The sequence below is a fragment of the Bactrocera oleae genome, chromosome 5, assembly GCF_042242935.1.
Source record: "Bactrocera oleae isolate idBacOlea1 chromosome 5, idBacOlea1, whole genome shotgun sequence".
NCBI lineage: Eukaryota > Metazoa > Arthropoda > Insecta > Diptera > Tephritidae > Bactrocera > Bactrocera oleae.
Window position 1 is genome coordinate 4,015,027 of NC_091539.1, and position 19,630 is coordinate 4,034,656.

At 36.5% G+C, this 19,630-nt stretch overlaps 6 protein-coding genes across 16 annotated transcripts; 3 read left to right on the plus strand and 3 right to left on the minus strand.

Annotated features, from left to right (window-relative positions):
* The first annotated feature begins 335 nt into the window (after positions 1 to 335).
* Positions 336 to 10,532, plus strand: LOC106618095 (apoptosis-inducing factor 3). Of its 11 annotated transcripts, none has more exons than XM_014235674.3 (6): positions 336 to 493; positions 726 to 846; positions 3,751 to 3,933; positions 4,045 to 4,220; positions 8,473 to 9,380; positions 9,522 to 10,532. In XM_014235674.3, coding segments are annotated over exons 2-6 (2,028 nt in total). In that variant the 5' UTR covers positions 336 to 493; positions 726 to 844; the 3' UTR covers positions 10,281 to 10,532. The 11 variants fall into 11 exon arrangements, with proteins under 11 accessions (XP_014091149.2, XP_036215341.2, XP_014091140.2 ...); XM_036359448.2 differs by having other exon boundaries at positions 339 to 497; XM_014235665.3 differs by lacking the exons at positions 336 to 493; positions 726 to 846 and adding an exon at positions 2,368 to 2,512.
* Positions 10,533 to 11,186: 654 nt separating this feature from the next.
* Positions 11,187 to 15,283, plus strand: Vps26 (vacuolar protein sorting 26). Its single transcript, XM_014237499.3, has 2 exons — positions 11,187 to 11,542; positions 11,987 to 15,283. Exons 1-2 carry the CDS (start codon positions 11,396 to 11,398, stop codon positions 13,337 to 13,339), a joined length of 1,500 nt encoding a protein of 499 aa, XP_014092974.1. The 5' UTR covers positions 11,187 to 11,395; the 3' UTR covers positions 13,340 to 15,283.
* LOC106619425 (large ribosomal subunit protein mL63) lies at positions 13,970 to 14,527 on the minus strand. Its single transcript, XM_036359536.2, has 2 exons — positions 14,240 to 14,527; positions 13,970 to 14,189 (listed from the first exon to the last, which is right to left on the minus strand). The coding sequence occupies exons 1-2, from the start codon at positions 14,408 to 14,410 to the stop codon at positions 14,040 to 14,042; spliced, it is 321 nt and encodes a 106-aa protein (XP_036215429.2). The 5' UTR covers positions 14,411 to 14,527; the 3' UTR covers positions 13,970 to 14,039.
* Positions 14,595 to 16,153, minus strand: LOC138855548 (required for meiotic nuclear division protein 1 homolog). Its single transcript, XM_070110006.1, has one exon. It carries the CDS (start codon positions 16,043 to 16,045, stop codon positions 14,801 to 14,803), a length of 1,245 nt encoding a protein of 414 aa, XP_069966107.1. The 5' UTR covers positions 16,046 to 16,153; the 3' UTR covers positions 14,595 to 14,800.
* Positions 16,154 to 16,260: 107 nt separating this feature from the next.
* ldbr (lariat debranching enzyme) lies at positions 16,261 to 18,300 on the plus strand. The gene is made up of 2 exons (XM_014237486.3): positions 16,261 to 16,640; positions 16,697 to 18,300. The coding sequence occupies exons 1-2, from the start codon at positions 16,444 to 16,446 to the stop codon at positions 18,165 to 18,167; spliced, it is 1,668 nt and encodes a 555-aa protein (XP_014092961.2). The 5' UTR covers positions 16,261 to 16,443; the 3' UTR covers positions 18,168 to 18,300.
* Sirt4 (Sirtuin 4) lies at positions 18,289 to 19,503 on the minus strand. Its single transcript, XM_014237518.3, has 2 exons — positions 19,187 to 19,503; positions 18,289 to 19,111 (listed from the first exon to the last, which is right to left on the minus strand). The coding sequence occupies exons 1-2, from the start codon at positions 19,362 to 19,364 to the stop codon at positions 18,369 to 18,371; spliced, it is 921 nt and encodes a 306-aa protein (XP_014092993.2). The 5' UTR covers positions 19,365 to 19,503; the 3' UTR covers positions 18,289 to 18,368.
* Positions 19,504 to 19,630: the final 127 nt, after the last annotated feature.

Below are 19,630 nucleotides of genomic sequence, written 5' to 3' on the forward strand. Positions count from 1 at the left end.
CGCGCGACTGTGGTGCGCGCGTTCGCTGGTGAAATATTCTTGTACTTTCCTGGCGTTTTGCAATAAATTGTAAATAAAGTGAAACTAATAAATAGTCACACTATGCTTTTACACATTTGTCAAATCTAAATAAAATAGTAAAAATTTGATTTCAAATGAATAAACGCTGCCTTATCAACTTTCCTTTCACCATTGAAATATCCGGTCAAATTACTCACTGAAATCTGTCAAATCTCTACGGTTGCATTTCAAACTTGCAACTCTGTTACCCCAATTAATCAGCTGTTTGCAATTGCATTTTTTTGCAATCAATCATAAATAAATACGAAGCATTCACTATCTCTAAATATATTAACACCTTTTTCGAAGTTAATTATTGTGTAATCACATTTTGATTTATCTTTTATTAGTGCTACAATTTATAGCAAACAGTGCTTTAATCACAACCCAGTAAGAGATTTGCCAGTCAAGTTTTATCAGCAAACGTGACCGAGTATGTATGTCCCCGAAAAGCCATACACGAAATTAAATGCTAACAAAATAACAAAACTAAAATACACTCGCGTATACTAGCGGCAAACAAGACTTGTGTTAAATTGTTCGCTTATCGCTAGACGTTATATACTTGTATGGCGTCAAAATTTAAGCATTTATTATTAACTAAGCAATTGGCTGATTGCCGATTTGAAATACCTTTCACGTTATCAATTTTGTTTTATATGTAGCAAGCGAAACTTGTTAGCTGAGAAATTCAAAACTGGCGGTAGGAAATGTGAGAAAGGAAGAATAAAAACTGTTCGAAATTATATTCTGCGGCTGGCATTGTTTTACAAAATTTTTGAAAATGTAAGTACAATTGAAAATTCATTCTTACTCAAATATGTATATATTTTAATTTTTAAAAGTGTTATTATAATTACTATAAATTATTATTCTAATTGGATTTTTCAGCATACACACTTATGTAGGTATACCTGTACAAAGAACAATGTTTACAAAATGTTATGCATGTTATGATGTTATTTGAAATTAAATCATTTAACTAAATGTATTATCAATTCGATTTATCAAGGCGACAAATCTATGTGAATCTATATATACATACATATGTACATATATAATCTTGTGGCCTAAATAGCTACTTAAGTACTTTTTTTACAAAACCGCATACGATTTGTTTTATTATACCCTGAACAGGCTGTATAAAGTTTGTCACGAAGTTTGTAACAACTAGAAGAAAACGTCGGAGACCCTGTATAAAATATATATCTATATCTATACATGTGTAAGTAAGCGCAACGAGCTAAGTTGATTTAGCCATGTCAGTCTGTATGTACTCCAACTATGCCCTCACTTTTCGAGATATCTATCTGAAATTTTACACACCCCCTTTCTTAAATTGTTTTAAAAGTGGGCGTAGCACCACCCCCTAAATGTTTTAATGTATACATGTACCTTCCAAACCACTAAAGCTAATTCAACCAAGTTTGCTGGGAAAATTCTTTTTTTATCACTTTTTCTTATGCTGTGAAAATGGGTAAAATCTGATAATAACCACGTCCACTACCAATTTAACGGTTATGTTGAAAACTACTAAAAGTACAATAAATGCGCCATAAGCATTAAATTTCACAAACAAAATGTTAAGGAAAAGCTTTATAGGAGGGGGTGTAAAAATTGGAAAATGAGCAAGGCAACACCAATTTTTAGGTGAAATTCTATATCTCAGGAACAGAAATATTGACTGAAAAATACTTGTATTGTTGTGAGAAAAGAGTGGGATGGTTTGTGCCCTATTTTTTATACCTCGAGCATACCACACTTTTCTTACAATAATGCATTTCGGTCCATATTTCTGTCAGTTTATATAAGGAATTATTTTTCACTTTTTAGTTTGAAGTGCTTTAAAAGCATGTTTTTTGGCTTTTTAAACTATATTTATATATAATATATAAATAATATAGTATATTAATGCTTCTTTTACTGCAACCGCAAACAAAACTTAAACTCTAGGGTGCCTGCTCGCATGTACCTACATATGTACATATGTATGTATCAAATATTTTTGCTCTCATTTCAACATTCAATGGCAGTTTTGCTCTCAAGTAAACACAGCGTTGGTCAATATAATAGATATTATATTTTTTGTATTTTTTTTTAATAATACTAATAGCAGCTGTTTTTCTGCACTTCTCCGTTGACTTATACTAAGTTTCTCACTTTTGCTTTCGCAAATGAAAATATCTACACTTTTTGTATATATTAGTTGCTATTAAAGTTATCTAACTTAACGCTAAAAAAACTAGAAAAAGTCGAAGAATAAGTGAAAAATAAAGTGCTCCATCATTTTTCCCCAACACTATACATATACTTATAAACAATCACAAGTAGCTCCACAAGTATCGTCTGTATGTTAAAGTCGGAGCAACATTAGTACAAATCAGCCAGTCGGTCGTGCAAGTTAGCCAAGTTCGTTGCTTATTTCTGCTACGTACATTCACGCGTGTTGGATGTAAGTAACTATGTAAATAAACATATACGCAAGCTCGTTAATTTTTAAACAGTTCAGTAAAAATGAGAACTTTAATTAAAAAGGCAATAAAAGTAGCAATAATTTCTAGCAGCTGTATGTGTAATGAAGTAATAAAAACAAATAACAATCATCGAGGTTTATTGTGCAAAAATATATAGTATGTGTAATAAAAAAAAGTGGCAAAAACAATAAGTGAATGACAGCCTTTGGGGGAAAACCTGTCGGCAACTACTGCGTCGCGTGTTTCATGTGTTGGATTTACTAAGAAATATGTATAAAATACATACACATGTGTGCCTAACCGCATATCGTGCTAAATTATGTTATTAAAATTATATTTAATGTAAATAATTTATGTGGATTCTGTAAAATAATTTTTATGATGTTTCACATAAATACGTTCGTTAAATTACCCTTCACAATTTTTACAAACATTAGACACACATAAAGTGCCTGATCATACTCGAAAAGTAAAAATTATAAATAAATAATATATAAAAAATTTATGCTCACAGCATTTAAATGGCTTAACAATGCAATTGAGTTAATCAAGCAGTGAGTGTGTATATTTCACGCGCAACGCTTTAAGCGAATTATATGCACATACAAGGCATATAAACAAAAAAATAACAAAAAAAAAAAAACGTTAACTGCGGGCGCAGCTATAATACCGCTCACAGGTGCATTTCTTATAGCATAAAAGAGTATAAAAAGAACTTTATCTTAATTTTGATCAGTCAGTTTGTCTGACAGCTATATGCTATAGTGATTCAATATCGGCGGTTCCGACAAATAAGCTACTTATTGGGAAGAAAAAGATATGTGCAAAAGTTCAGATCGATATCTCAAAAACGAAAGCACTAGTTCGGGTATATAAAGATGGACAGACAGTCATAGCTTAATCTGCTTAGTTTGTCACGCTGATTATTTATATATGTACGCATTTTAAAGGGTATCCGATGTTTCCTTCTAGCTGTTACCAACTTCGTGATAAACTTGATATACCCTGTTCCGTGTTTAAATATAGGGATTAGAGCATATTTTGTCTGCTTTATACTTACAATTAAGCAATTTAAGTTTCTTTGCATTTTTGCACTAAATTCCTCTGTTCTCCTTGCTCTTTATTTTCTTCTAAACTCAACACGCAACGCCTTAACATCTGCTGGCTTCTCTCATACGCATGGCATTTCAATATAAATGCTTTTTGGCTCGTACAGGAATTCATTAACACGCCGCTGCGCCAACATTCTATCGACACAGTTATTAAAGCAGCAACAAAAACAACTTAAACCTCTGCCAGCCTTTAGAAGCCAGCTAAGCATTCAGACATTCTGTCAGTGGCATTGGAGTAGAGACAATCCTAACTATCGCAACCACATAAGGTCAACGCCAAAGCGAAGGTTAGTCAGTCAGCAGCATACATTTCGTATTTTCAGTTTTGATTTGTGTAATATTTGTTTTATTACTATTTATGCCTTCGCATAATTCCCAACATGTTGAACATTCAACAGGTTTTACCAGTCAACAAACAAACCGCGTAAACAAGCACAACAACTTACGTTGCAAACAAATCTTAAATCTACGTGTGGAATATTAACAGCTGTTAATATGGGTTCGGCAAATTGTAAAGAATATTCAACCACAACTTCAAAAAGGGTCGACAATGCAGCTGCTAAGCCGCAGGATGGTGAGTACAACAAAATTGAAGTATTTGTTGCATGGGTGTGGTTAAAATGATTGATTGATCACATGCAATTTTAAAGAGTTCTAATGCATATGTGGTGTATTAAGTGAAAGTTACGAGTTTAAAAACGAAAACATGTTGGTCGGTTGGGATCGCTGTATTAATTTTTAACATATGGGATATCAAATTATTGTTGTTGTTATAGCGCAGAAAACATTCCTGAACTAATTTGAGTCCGAGTCGTTTCCGATTACATAGACCCAACTGTCGTGGGAACAGGATATATTAATTAGGATATTGAGAACAGTCAGTAATCAATAGTCTTGCGTTTTGACTTAAAGCACAAACAAATTTCGCCTAGCACGAGAGGATTTTGAATACGTCGTAAGTCGTAGAACAACCCTAAACTTAAAACTTGATTTTTCTTTATTGCGTCAATTCCTCTCAAATCTACCTAAAACAAATAAAAAATAATTTGTCACCGCAAAATAAAATTTTCACAATTTGCTGTTGCGTGTCAATTAAATATAAAAAAAATAGTGCGTGTTTGTAAGTGCAATAACAAAAGACCATATCGTAAAGAACTGCCGAAGCACACCAAAATAGTAAAGACATAAAGCGGTAAGGTCCTGTTGGTTTTTAGGTTCGGACTTATGTATGTATGTACATACACATGCATATATATATATATATATATATAAATATGTATTTATTAAAACGAAAATTTTAGATTGTGTAGCTAAAATAGTGTGTAAATATGTAAATAATGGTCAGCAGGCGCCTTTCATATTTTATGATCTCAAATAGTCCTTGTAAGTACAGTAAGATTTATCGAAATAAATATATTTAGCATGCAATCCAAACTGGCCCTAAGACCTAATGCACAGGAAAACCAAAAACAAACCGAAAATTACAAAATACTACGCAAACTCGCCACTAAATTGATAGGCGCTGTCAATTTTCTTTCTCCAGTCATTCCGGTAACGGCATTATTCTAATGTCAGTCTGTTGTGAATATTGCTTGTGTGCATTTGGTTGCCGTTGAAAAATATAAAAAATTAAATTTTATTGCAGTTATATATTAATTATATATTAATAACCAAGTTATTACAAAAGCAAACGAGTCAAGCGAGGTATATAGTTGAGAATATTCAAAATTACAAAATCGCACTTGTAATTAACAAATTCAGTGAAACCAGCACAGCGTAACCAATATTAAATTGACACAAGCTTTGCTGGTGCAACTTAAAGCTAAGAAAAAAAAAAAAACGCATAACACATCACGATAAAACAATTGTCGAATTACTTAATGTTGGTCTTGCTCTATCGCTAACAAATACGTGTAATTAATTTTCAATTTTAGCCTTTTTGGTCTTGTGCTTTTTTGCATTCGTTTTTAATTTTTTGTTTGCAAAGCAAATGTCGCTCAAGGTTACACAAACATGAATAGCGGCCGCAGAATGAAAATCGAAATTAGCCGGTTGGCAAGTGTTACGTTTAGCCGGTAGGGGCGTATGAGTTATACAGCCGGTCGTCGGCATTTGTGTAGTGTTTTAAAGTGTAGAAATTCGAGAAATTTAAATTAAAAGAAAAAAAAAAAAATAGTAAATAAAAAAATGTTATTAATTAAAACTTAAACAGTATTGTTTAAAACAAAATTAGAAGTCGGAAAAAATTGCTGAACATACCGTACTGAAAACACAAACAAGAGAACACGTTAACTTCAGCTGCACCGAAGCTGCAATATTCTTCACAGGTTTTTCTATCACTTTCTTGATTTAGATCGATCAATTTGTATTGCAGCTAAATGCTATAGTAGACCGATCTGAATAATATGTTACAAACTATTTAGTGTATATTACAGCTTTGAGCGCTAGAGGCGTATGATATATGAATAATAATTTCAAGTGTTCTGAAGTTCAAGTGTAAAAATATTTAAATTAAAATTAAAATAACACAAAAATCCCACATTAACATGTCATATTAAAAATATTTCATTGCTGTGCTTTCACATTGTGATTATTACTTCAAACATGCGTCATTCAAGCAGAGAACGTAAATTCATTTACATTCTCTGATTCAAGCGAGTATTTAAAATTGTTAGTTCTTATCTGACGTTTGACTTTTTTCACAACTTTTGCTGTGGTTACAGTTATCATACTGACATGCTTATGACAGCTCACTTGTACTCAACCATATGAGCAATCTTTAAACCATCATACGAGAAGACCAACGAATTCCGGTTCCTCATGTTTTAGTTTTCTTTATTTTATATTAAATTATTTGCATATTTCAACGTAGGACGCACGCTCTATATGCCATGGTAAAAATTCATTATACATACCATATACCAAACATAACGTTTTGGTATTCCGAACCATCAAAAACAGTTGATTTGTCATATACAACATGGATAAACAACCATGATAGTCACGCCGACAACACGCTGAATGTTCGTTGAGTTCTCAATGACTCAATTCTAAGTATATGTAGCGAGGTAATCGTTGTAAAAATAATCATAACTTTAAACCAGTTAACACCAAACTTTGTACGTTATTTGCTAACAAAAGCTGATAGCGAGATTGTGCACTAGAATAATATATGTACATACATATTAATATATATTTTTTAAATATTTTTAGTGCACGTTTTATAAGATAAGCGGAGTATTTAAGTAATTTAAATAGTACCTGAAAAGTGTCATATTAGAGCAATATTACAAAATATGTCTGGTATGTTCATATAGCAAATTATATTTCGATTTATATGTGTGTTATGTATTTGTGTGTGATTTGTGCGATTTATAAGCATTAGCAGATAATGAGCGTACCTTTCACTTTTTTCCATTAAAATTTGTAACAAATAATTTCGTTACAATGCGCTCATAATCAAATACGCCGCTGTCAATACTTTCATATTGATTATTGTTGAAGTTTATTGGTGTTTATCCGTACACATGCGAGTCCAGCGATTTGCATAACATTGCTCTTTTATTGCTTTGGAACCTATATTCATCTATATGCTGGAATTCGACACGTGTTAGCAGCGGAAATTGCTTAGTCAGCTTGTGATTTTTATAAGAAATCTGTTGTATATCTATTAGCTCTTTTCTTTAGCCGTCAGAGCCGTTGGTTACGTGGGATATGTATTCGTAAGGATGCTTTGGTTCTCGCTTTTGACCTATTTTGAGGCTTTACTTACAATATATTGACGCGCATAACTAACGGTGACGACACAGTTAGTATGATACGATCTGTAGTTGATCGATTCGATTCGATTTTATAGGTTTAGTTAGGTTATACTGGCTGGCTGGCTGTCACGCCATACATAGAACTACTGATCTTTTGTATTGCATGATGGAAGTTCAGTCTAGCTCGAGCTGAAGCATTCTTCACACAGGACATCAACGTTAAGTTTAAGTAAAATTTAATATCTAATTTTGCTACTTTATCTAGTACTTTTAACTACGTGGCTCCTAGATCTTCAAAACGAGTTTTTGATAAAGTCGGACAGTAGCAAGTTTCCCCCACCTTACTTACTCTTTTACACTACTCTCACTACTTTGCCAGAATTCTATTTATATGCCTCTTCAAGCTTCACCAACGAATGACCCAAATGAATTAGGTTTTCTATATTGCTTAGATCCTTCCATGACATTTGCTTGACAGCATTAATTACATAATAATCGTTCTTTCTCGCTCTAAGTGTGTCATTACACACGCACTTTGTAATTAAACCTCCATCCCTCATTTTCGCACCCCAAACATTAGCGTTCGCTTCGTCTTACGTCAGCGCGAACTTACTCACTTTTAACCTCGAACATGCGGCCAGAAGATTCAAAGCTCCGCGTTGTACTGTCAATTTCTTGAGTACCCCTCCACTGTGTTCATATTGTAGCTGCAGAAAACATCTCTAAAATAATTTGGCAGAATGCTGCCGAGTTGACATTTCTTTCCGGATATAAATCAGGGTCCGTTCCGATTACGTAGAGTCGTATCTGTCGTGGGAACGGTATTGTCTATGCTTCTACTTAGCTTATTAGGCTATAAGTCCTCATCGCAATGAACCCACCAGAAACAGATTGTTCGTAGCAAGTAGCGACATTAATTTGGGGTTTCTTGTAGCGGCAAGCCCGAGGGACAAATCTTAGCGAGCTCTAAGATCTTTTTGCTTCTTTCCAATTTCTAGTATTTTACGACCTTATCTTTGTACTTTTACTGATTTCTTTTACTTATTTGAATTTTCTTCACTTCAGGCACTTATCAGTCCACAACCGAATGCGACATGTCGGAATACACGAGCGCCGTAGAGGTCTGCAACATCGAAGATCTGCAGGAGAATGAAATGAAACAGTTCAACTTCGATGCAGACACCAAAGTGTTGGTGATAAAGCAGGACGGTCAGATAACAGCGATTGGTAATAAGTGTACGCATTATGGCGCACCACTGCATACCGGCGCTTTGGGTCAGGGACGCGTACGTTGCCCTTGGCATGGCGCCACTTTTAATACGCGCACCGGCGATATTGAAGACTTTCCGGGCTTGGACTCGTTGCCTTGTTTTATGGTGCGTGTGGAAAATGATGGCAAAGTCAAACTGCGTGCTAAGCGCACCGATTTGGAGAAGAACAAGCGTCTCAAGGATATGGTGAAGCGTGATAAGTCTAACCAGCAATGTGTCGTCGTTATCGGCGGTGGTCCAGCCGCTGCCGTGTGCGTGGAGACCTTGCGCCAGGAGGGCTTTAGCGGCCGCATCGTTATGTTGTGTCGCGAACCGTGTTTGCCTTATGATCGCATTAAGCTCTCCAAAGGTATGGATATACCCTTGGATAAGTTGGAATTTCGCACTGCGGACTTCTATGTACAATACGGCATTGAGACGCTAATTGGTGTAGAGGCGACAAAGGTCGATACTGTGGCGAAAACGGTGCGATGCTCCAATGACGACGAGATCAAATATGATCAACTCTTTATCGCTACCGGTTTGAGTCCCAGAAAACCGCATGTACCGGGAGTCGATTTGAAGAAGGTCTTCACCTTGCGTAACTATGAAGACGCAGGTGCAATATTGGCAGCAATAACTCCGGAGACAAATCTGGTCTGCGTGGGTGGAAGCTTTATTGCAATGGAAGTGGCTGCAGCGCTGGTCAACAAAGTGAAATCGGTGAGTAATTAGAAGCATATACCGTTGGTCAACTACTAGCGCAGTCAGCAGTTTTTTCTACCTATTTGTAGGGGAATTTTATCATACTGTTATTAGCAAGGACTACACATATGCATTTAATAACCGCTCTCTTTTCTACAGGTCACTGTGATATTTACTGGTGATTATCCATTTGTCATATTTGGTGATGCCATCGGAAAACTTTTCTACGATCTGTATCGTGAGAAAGGTATCATTATGAAATCTCAAAGTCAACTGTCCGAGTTGTATGGCAATGCCGAAGGTTTTGTCAATAAAGTAGAACTAAATAATGGCAATAAATTTGATTGCGATGTCGTCGTTTTGGGTACTGGTTCGACTTATAATACTGGTTTCTTGGAAAACTCCGGTATACACGTTAATCGCGATGGATCCATCAACACCGATATGCATCTGATGACAAACGTGATTGATGTCTATGCCGGCGGTGACATTGCCAATGCACCAATTTTGGCAAATGCGAATCAACGCGGTAGCGTTGGTCACATACAATTGTCACAATATCATGGACGTGTGGCGGCACTCAATATGACCGGCACCATTGAGGATCTGCGCGCAGTGCCATTCTTCTTTTCACTTGTTTTCGGCAAGGGTATACGTTATGCTGGATATGGTCTATATGCCGACGTGCTGATCAAGGGTGATTTGGAGAACTTCAAGTTCGTTGCATACTTTCTTGATGATCATGGCAATGTGGTGGCAGTTCTGACAGTTGGTCACGATCCGGTAGCGGCGCAATTCGCCGAGCTGCTGAGTCAGGGCAAGCGTTTGCATCGCTCACATATCGAGAATGGCGAGGATCACTTGAAATGGACGCATATGTTGGATGAGAAGAAGGCGCGAATACGCTGTGAATGTTGAAGAACGTTTTCTGCGTGGGTTTTATTAGAAATATAGAAACATACGAGTATAATAATACACGTTATTATAAAAATGAAGTATTAAAAAAAAGAAATAAAATAAACAATAATTAAATGTACACACGAAAAACACTCCCAGCTTTATACATATATGTACATATTTATATACTTACTATATATATTTGCATGTAAATATTTAATACTCAAGAGATTGGAAATGATATACTTGAAATAAAAAATAATAGTGAAAATATCCTTGTATTTACGTGGAGATCCGTTAGCTACATACAAAAAGACTACGCTGTGAAACAATATAACCGAGTTTCGGTTAAACTCTCAATTATTCGATGGTAACCCGTTAGGTGTGACAGAAAAGAGGCCTCTGAAACAATTTGGGGAATGTTTAATGCTGCTACAGCCACAACAACCACAGATACCCACTCGATGAAGACATATGAAGTTCTGCGAATAAACGGTTCAGGAGATGTGGGTATGAAAATGTGAAGGTACCATGAGGATTTCAAACAATATAGAGAAAAACATGGCTGAAATACTAGATAACATATCAACTGCTGCTCAAAAGAGTTATAAGTATGTATCTTCAAGTAAAGCGTTTGAAATTAGACGATAGTGGAATACATAGCAAAGTATATAATTTTTAATTTTTCATTATTTTGGTTCACCCTGTATTACGTGTCGTTAATAATAAGGCACAGCCGTACACATATTGGCTTTACAAAAATTAATTATAAAAATAGCGCTGTAAATACCTATATGACATAACATATTCAACTAAAATTTTATAATATTTAATAAAAAATTTCGTAATAATACATTTTTATTAAAATAGCAGGCCGAAATTTATCCCACATAAAAAACTCTAAACACTGACAGCACTTGCTGTCAAAAATTATCTAAATTCACAACTAATCAAACGCAACGAAGTTGAATTTCTTTTCTGCTAATGATCAAACGCCCAATAATTTTTTGTTTTCCTATTATACGCGTGTGATTTTCTTTCTAAAGTTTGCAAACATTCCAAAGCACAATTAAACAACAATAACGTCGCACATATTTTGGCAGTGAGTGCAACGCTATAAGCAGCAGACAGCAGCGATGAACTTTCTCGGATTTGGTCAGTCGGCCGAGATCGATATCGTTTTTGACGGTGCGGAAAACAGGAAAACTGCCGAGGTCAAGTTAGAAGATGGAAAAATTGAAAAAATGTTGCTGTACTACGATGGCGAAACGGTGTCGGGCAAGGCATGTGTACTAAACTTTAAGAAAAATATTTACAAAAAAATTTTGTGAAGTTATGATGTTAGATAGAAGGGGGCGTATACGCAATAAGTGGTTTGCGGGGCGCTTGTGACGATGCAATGCTGACAGCAGCCATCAGCTGAGTTGGCTATGGCTGTCCATTTCACTGCTTTGCTGGGCCACTTGTTTGTTATGACTTCTATTTTGAATCCAATTGGAATGACACACAATTGATTTAATTGGCATAATTTTATCGTGTGATGATATCGGATAACATAAATATGATATAGTGCATATCTAGAATAATTGTATGTAAATGTAGTGCGTGTAAATCGTCGTGTTTTTTCATTTTTACAATAATAGCGCGGGGAAAAGCTTTTTGAAATATTTTTACATTAGATATATGCAAATATGATATCACTAATACTTAGTCTCTCTTGAACGCAGGTGAATGTGACACTGAAGAAACCTGGCAGCAAATTGGAACATCAAGGAATTAAAATTGAATTTATTGGTCAGATTGAGTTGTTTTACGATCGTGGGAATCACACCGAATTCAAATGTATCACCAAAGCGTTAGCACGTCCCGGTGATCTTATACAAAACCACAGTTATCCTTTTGATTTTCAAAATGTTGAAAAACAATTTGAGGTTTATGCCGGTTCAAATGTGCGTTTACGTTATTTCTTGCGTGCAACTATTGTGCGTCGTATCAGTGATATTACACGTGAAGTGGACATTGCTGTACATACGCTTTGCAGTTATCCCGAATTGAACAGTCCTATTAAAATGGAAGTAGGCATCGAAGATTGCCTACACATTGAGTTCGAATACAATAAGAGTAAATACCATCTGAAAGATACAATAATTGGTAAGATATATTTCTTATTAGTGCGCATTAAAATTAAACATATGGAAATTGCAATTATTAAACGCGAATCAACTGGCACGGGTCCGAATATGTTCACTGAGAATGAGACAATCGCCAAGTACGAAATCATGGATGGCGCACCGGTGAAAGGTGAGAGCATACCAATACGTGTATTTCTTGCCGGTTACAATTTAACGCCCACTATGCGTGATATTAACAAGAAATTCTCGGTAAAGTACTTCCTAAATTTGGTGTTGATGGACACGGAGGATCGTCGATACTTCAAACAACAAGAGATAACGCTTTGGCGCAAAGCGGACATACCACGCTATCACAACCAAGGACAGCAACAGCATACTAGCATGGTGCATGCACATCATCCGCAGCATGCTTCTGCAAATTTAACTAGCGGTCCTGCTGCACCCACAATGACAAGTGTTGGAAGTAGTACTGTTGGCGCTGGCATAGACAGTGATTCAAGCGCTACCGGTGCAGTGCCCGAGAGTAAAATGGGTTTGTTCACACGCGAGAGTCCCAATCAAGAATTCAGCCAACAAGTTGACTCATTGCCCACATCACCAACAACGCCACCGCCAGTAGAGCGCGGCATTGGTGATGGTGCTGCCGCTACTAACACTTCACCGGTCATGCTCTCCACTACACCGCCACCATTGCCGCCAGTCTCTGCAACAGCAGAAACAACAACAACGTCAGCGCTTGCTGCACAGCCGGAAGCGGATGATTTTCTAGCAGCCGAAACCCAACCGATACAAACGCCGACAGTGGATGCGGCACAGGATGAAGACGGCATGACTAATGTATCGCTGGCGCCCACCGATATAGATATCGATGTTACGACTACGAAATCGGAATCCAGTGGCGTGGAAACCAAGAAGCGCGAAACTGCCGCACCGTTAATTGCGGATTGAAAAAAAGCTGCACTTAAGGAACAGACAAACAATTAGTGTTGCAAGTGCTTAAAGCCATCACTTTAAAAGCGAATCGCTAAACAGCAGTGCTACTCGTTATTGGTTGGCTGTAATCCTAACATTTCTAACAATATTTATAACATGCTAATTCCTGGGCCTACGATTTCGTTACCATTTTGGCGATGCACGCATAAAAGCACACAAATTCACATGAGAAAAAAATATATGTTTTTTGTTATTGGCCTCGTGTCCCAAATTATAATATACTGCTTACATAAAAACAAGCCCATATACTTATATACACCCTATATTTTCCAATATTATTAACATTTTTAAAATCATCATTATTTTCCCCAAATTACGTTAATATTACAACTGTAAAAGTTCTATTCTAAAGCAAAATGAAAAATGTTACGCGTTGCGCGATGTAGTTTATGGTTAAAAACGAAGTATATCTTTGATGAGAAGCAAAAGAATAAAGAGATATTTGTATCTTGTAGAGCATAAGTAAATCGTATATAAAATATATTATGTATTAAACAATTTATTAATAAACAAAGAAAAAAACAAATTCACGGTGTGCCTAGTTAATTTACTTGCAAACGTCAAACGATATTAAAAGTTGGCTCATTTATCAGATAAATTTTTTGAATATAATATTTTATTTAATATAGTAATTAATAGTAAATAATGCATAATTTTATTCCCAGGCCTCTTTTACTTTTAAATGTGCAAGTCGCTCCTCAATGGTTATGTGCGGTTTCATTTTGGTTAGTGTGCGTCGGTCGTTCCACATCGCCAACTTAGCTTCGGTCTTTCCCAACTCTTTGGCATGACCCGTTGACTCCTCCTACGCAAAAAAAGTTATTTTCAAAAAAAAAAATAATAAATTATACTTACCACTGTTAAATATGGGTGTCGCAACCATAACATATTTTGCTCCTGCCTTTCGTAATCACGACGAAGTGTTTCAATTGCGCGTTTACTCACCGGTTTTATGAGTCGGCGCTTGCCTCGAAAAATATGTCCTGGCACGGTTTTCTTGAAGAAGTTAATTAATGTTAATTGCATTTTTATAAGTATTTCAGAACGCTATATTATTATATTTTATTTTTAAGCTGTCGCACTTGCACGAGCCAAAAATTAAAACAGCTGATTCTCATGTATCATTAAACATACTGCACGCTGTTGACTTAAGAGAAGTGTGTTCAATTGCGTAACTAATTGTATTGTGAATGAAGAAACGAGAGCCAAGTATCGAAAATTGTGTTTTTATTTTATACAAACTTACTAACAATATTTGCAGATAATTAGTTAGAAACTCTAAAAAATATCACACAGTACAGGTGTTGGACAAAACAATTTTGTAAAACAGAACACTAAACTTTATTTGCCTAGCAAAGCGTAATCAACAGTTGTATTGGTTTTGATTTTAAATGCGTTTTCTGGTATTTGCTTTTATCAATGTGCCAAAGTTGTACCCTCTTCATCTTTGTTATAAAAACGGTCCATGTAATGCACAATTTCAAAACCTACTTCTACCATAATCAATATAATAATCATCCATTCCAGGCGAGTGTGATGCGCCTCATCCAAATTGTGCGATATCAATTCTGCCAATTCTACACAATGATTTATCTTCTCATTCATCACCTTTGTACGTCGTGAAATACTGAAATAAGAGCAAACTTGCAAGTATAAGGCTTCCAACTCTTCGCGATCCCAATAAAAATCTGGCGTGTCTAGCAAATCGGATGCCAAGTTTATCTCGTGTCTCAAAGCGAATAATTCGCCAGTTTTTCGTAATACCTCAGCTCTTGACATTCGTATGCGTCGCCCCCGTTTTAGATCGTCTGTGAGATATTCAATGGAATCCACATATCGGTCGAGCATAGCCTCCCACATGCCCAGCTTTATTGAAGTTGCCATTGCATCGGAGAATGTGTATTTTTGCAAAAAATTATCACCATCAGAGGCAAGAAAAAACTTTCCATTATGGAAGAAAGCACGTGCCACTTCTGTATCTGATGTGGACACCAAATCACCTTCAACATCAACGGCAGATGATGGAATGTACATGTAGGGCATCACCTCGCTTTCGCCACGCACTAACGGACTTAAGTATGGATCCTTCTCGTATGGACGCAAAAATGACAGCAAATTATTTGTTTCGATTTCGTTGAAATTCCACAACGCTACTGAACCTTCACGGAAGAATATAATATCACGTGTTTCTTTGCCCACAGGATACTTCGCTGTAGCATAAAGCACATTTTGTTCTACACCGAGATTATCTGTAGAAAAGTATTTTTTAACAGTGTACAAATTTTGTTCGTTTAAGCCTTTCATTAGTGCTTCCATATCATATTCTTCGGCAGTCGTAAAAGCTGATACATTGAAAAATCCTTCCGCCGACAGATTCTCAAAACCATGGTCGTCCCATTTTTTGCGTACGGTGCGTTTCTTTAAAACCTGTGCAACCGAAGCACCAACGCTGGCCTGTTGTGCGACTTTACGGCAATGCGCCAATGGTGTTGGAAACTTTAGATCGAATCGTTTCAGCTTTGGATCAAATTGCGTCAGAGGTTTCTGTACGGCACAGTGTGTGTTACCAATGCTAATTTGACGATATAGGACGCTTGTTGCTCTCTGTGTCAAAGCTGTGCCACCAGCACTTCTAGCAAACACAAGACGTGCAAAGTTCATGTTTTCAACAAATTTAATTTTAATTATATTTTAGAAATATTAAATTATAATTGTGTTCACATCGATGCAACCGGCTTCCCTCAAACATATGATATGTAGCATGCTCAATATAGCCGCGTTCAGATATTTCGATAAGCATGTTCAACATAAGCTGCGTACAGATATTTCGCTTCTTACAACTGCTGTGAATAAAAATACCTGCTTTGAATTAATGTTTATTGTGAACTTAATAGAAAAACGAAGTGTGCAATCTGGCAAGAATAATTGAATCTTTTCGAATGTGCTGAAAAGAAAGGGCCGGTGAAGTGTAAACAACTATTGTTTATATATTTTGTAAAAAATAGCACGTAAAGATAACATTAATTAATGAGTAAAAGTCTACTTAATACGTTGAAAAAATGAAAGTTGCAGTGGAAGGCTGTGCTCATGGCGAGCTGGAAAAGATCTATGAAACCATCCAAAGCATTGAAAATGAAGAGGGCTTTAAAGTAGACTTGTTGCTTTGCTGTGGTGATTTTCAGGCTACACGCAATCTCGATGATCTGCAGACGATGGCTGTGCCGCAAAAGTACTTGGATATGTGTACCTTTTACAAGTTAGTCATAACCGCGCAAAATTTGCAACATAACACTCTATAATTCTTATTTTTAGATACTACAGCGGCGAGCTAGTAGCGCCTATACTTACAATATTTATAGGCGGTAATCATGAGGCCTCCAATTACCTACAAGAACTTCCGTACGGCGGTTGGGTGGCGCCTAATATATACTACCTAGGCTATGCCGGAGTTGTGAACGTTAATGGCGTACGCATAGCAGGTTTGTCAGGTATCTATAAAGGTCACGACTATTTACGTGGACGCTTTGAATATGCGCCTTACACAGACGCCACACGCACAAGTGTTTACCATGTGCGACAGCTAGAAGTATTTCGTTTAAAACAATTATCTGGTGAAACAGATATTTTTATGTCACACGATTGGCCGCGTGGCATATACAACTATGGAAATAAGTCTCAATTGGCACGTTTCAAACCACATTTTCGCGATGAAATGGATAGAGGTCAACTGGGAAGTAGACCATGTGAGGATCTACTAAAAATGTTAAAACCCAAATACTGGTTCGCTGCACATTTACATTGTAAATTCGCCGCAGTGGTGCCACATGATGAAGTGGATGATAGCAGTGGAGAAACTGGTACTACAAATTGCGAAGAACGGAATTTGAAGCAAAAGGAAGTTGCCAAGAATAAGGAAGAAAATATAACTAAATTTTTAGCTTTAGATAAATGTTTGCCCAAACGACGTTTTCTACAATTACTCGACATTGAATCGCCACAATTTTCCGAAGGCGAAATTCGTATGGAATATGATCTTGAATGGTTAACAATACTTTATTTGACAAATCATTTAACAAATGTCAAAGCCTCCAAATACTATCTACCGGGTCCACAAAATGCAGCCAGCACTGAACGTTATAATTTTACACCCACCATTGATGAAATGGAACATGTACGCAATAAATTTGCCGCTGACCTGTTGGTGCCGAAAAACTTTGCACGCACTGTTGAACCATACAACCGCAGTGAAGATAATAACGGACATGTACCGCAACCGAAAGCGCAAATTAACCCGCAGTCTCAGCAGTTCTGTGATGCTTTAGGTATTGACGATCCTGTCAGCTTAGCATTAATAATTGGCGGACACGAACTGAACTATTCGTCTACGTTGAATGAAAGCACAGACACAGAGTTCAATGATTCCGCTACATCCATGCAAACGGAACACTCCAGCTTGAATATGTCAGGTAGCACAAGCGATGCGTTATCGCCACGGCAGATAAGTCCTTTTAAACGGAAGAATAGCATAGGACTAAATTTACCAAAACCCATAGCTGAAGTGGAAGGTGTGGAAAGTGAACTTGGAGTAGTAAAAAATACCGATGAAATTCAGATCGATAATAGCTCTGGGGATGAAGCAGAAAAGGTGCTTCCATTGGGAGTGGAAACAACAAACGAAGTTGATGAGGAGACGAATGTTTTGAATGCGAAACCACCGATAAAAAAATTTAAGAGACGTAATCAAAGCGTGTACATGAATGAAGATAAGGAGGTAGAGGAGTAAGTCCCTTACTAACATATTATAAATAAGTAATTCTTATATAAGTTGAACGGCTTTAATTTCTGGCGTTTTTTAATTATGTGAGAAACGTAATATTGATATTTTAATAAAGAAGCTACATAAATTTCGACAAAAAGATATATTTATAATATAATGCACTTGTCTTATATAACATACATATTTTTACAGTATAATAATTACAATTTAGTTCTTAAAGTTAAATAACTTTGGTATCACATCACCACATTTAGCAGACAGCTTTAAGTCCGCCAAATGATCAGCGCGAGTCTCGCCGATATTTACAATTGCAACTGGCAGGTTAAGGTCTTTTGTTTGCAATACCATGCGATAACCTGAAAATACAAGCAGACTAGAACCGAGCACTAACAACCCATCGCCATTGTAAATCATTTCGGCGATCTGCTCCACACGTTGCTTTGGCACATTATCTCCAAAGAACACAATCTCAGGCTTTAGCTGTCCGCTGCACTGCGGACATGGTGGTATGCGAAAGTTAGCAACATACTCGACGGGAATTTCCACATCACCATCTGGCCGTATCATATCTGGTGCATCACGAAATTCCGGATTTAAACTGTTTAATATATCCTGGAATTTATGCCGATCAATGCGATATTCGCAGGATAAACATTTTACCACATAACCACTACCATGTAATTCTATAACATTCTTGCTGCCTGCTTTCGTGTGCAACCGGTCGACATTCTGAGTAACAACCGATTGTATGCGTCCTTCGCGTTCGAAACGTGCCACCGCATGATGTGTATGATTGGGCTCTGTTGCCGAAAAGCTTGGCCAACCGACAAAATTTCGTGCCCAATAACGCTGACGCACCTCGGCAGAGCGTACAAATTCCATGTGTTGTATGGGTTTGTGATTAGTGCGTGCGTAAAGGCCGACACCCTCAGAGCGGTAGTCAGGTATGCCTGTCGATGTTTACACTGATAAGTTGGGTTTTTCAGATATCAAGCATGCTTTCTGTGCATAATTTTAATGCATACCAGACTCTGTTGAAATTCCAGCGCCAGTTAACACAACTATATTGGACTTCGACATCAGGAAATCCTGTAGTCGTTTGATATCCTCCTCGAGCACCGGATTATGTTTAGGCACATACTGTTGTTTCGCGGCCCATTTATTGCTAGGTAAATGGAAACGTAATATTTGACTGAAGCGCATGATATGCCTATGAATTCGCGTTTTTTTTGGGAAGTAAAAAGGTTCAAACAAATCACATAACAATAAAAGGACAACTACGCATACATATAAACAAAACAATAACAGCTGCTTACACAGTCACAATGATAATATTAAAAATTTATAATTTTTTATTTACAGAAATGCTTACTTAATATTTTTGCCCCGTATTAAATAATTAAGTTAACAATAAATAAATATTTTCAACAACATAAAAGAAAATTAATCCAAACGTTTAGAAATTTGTA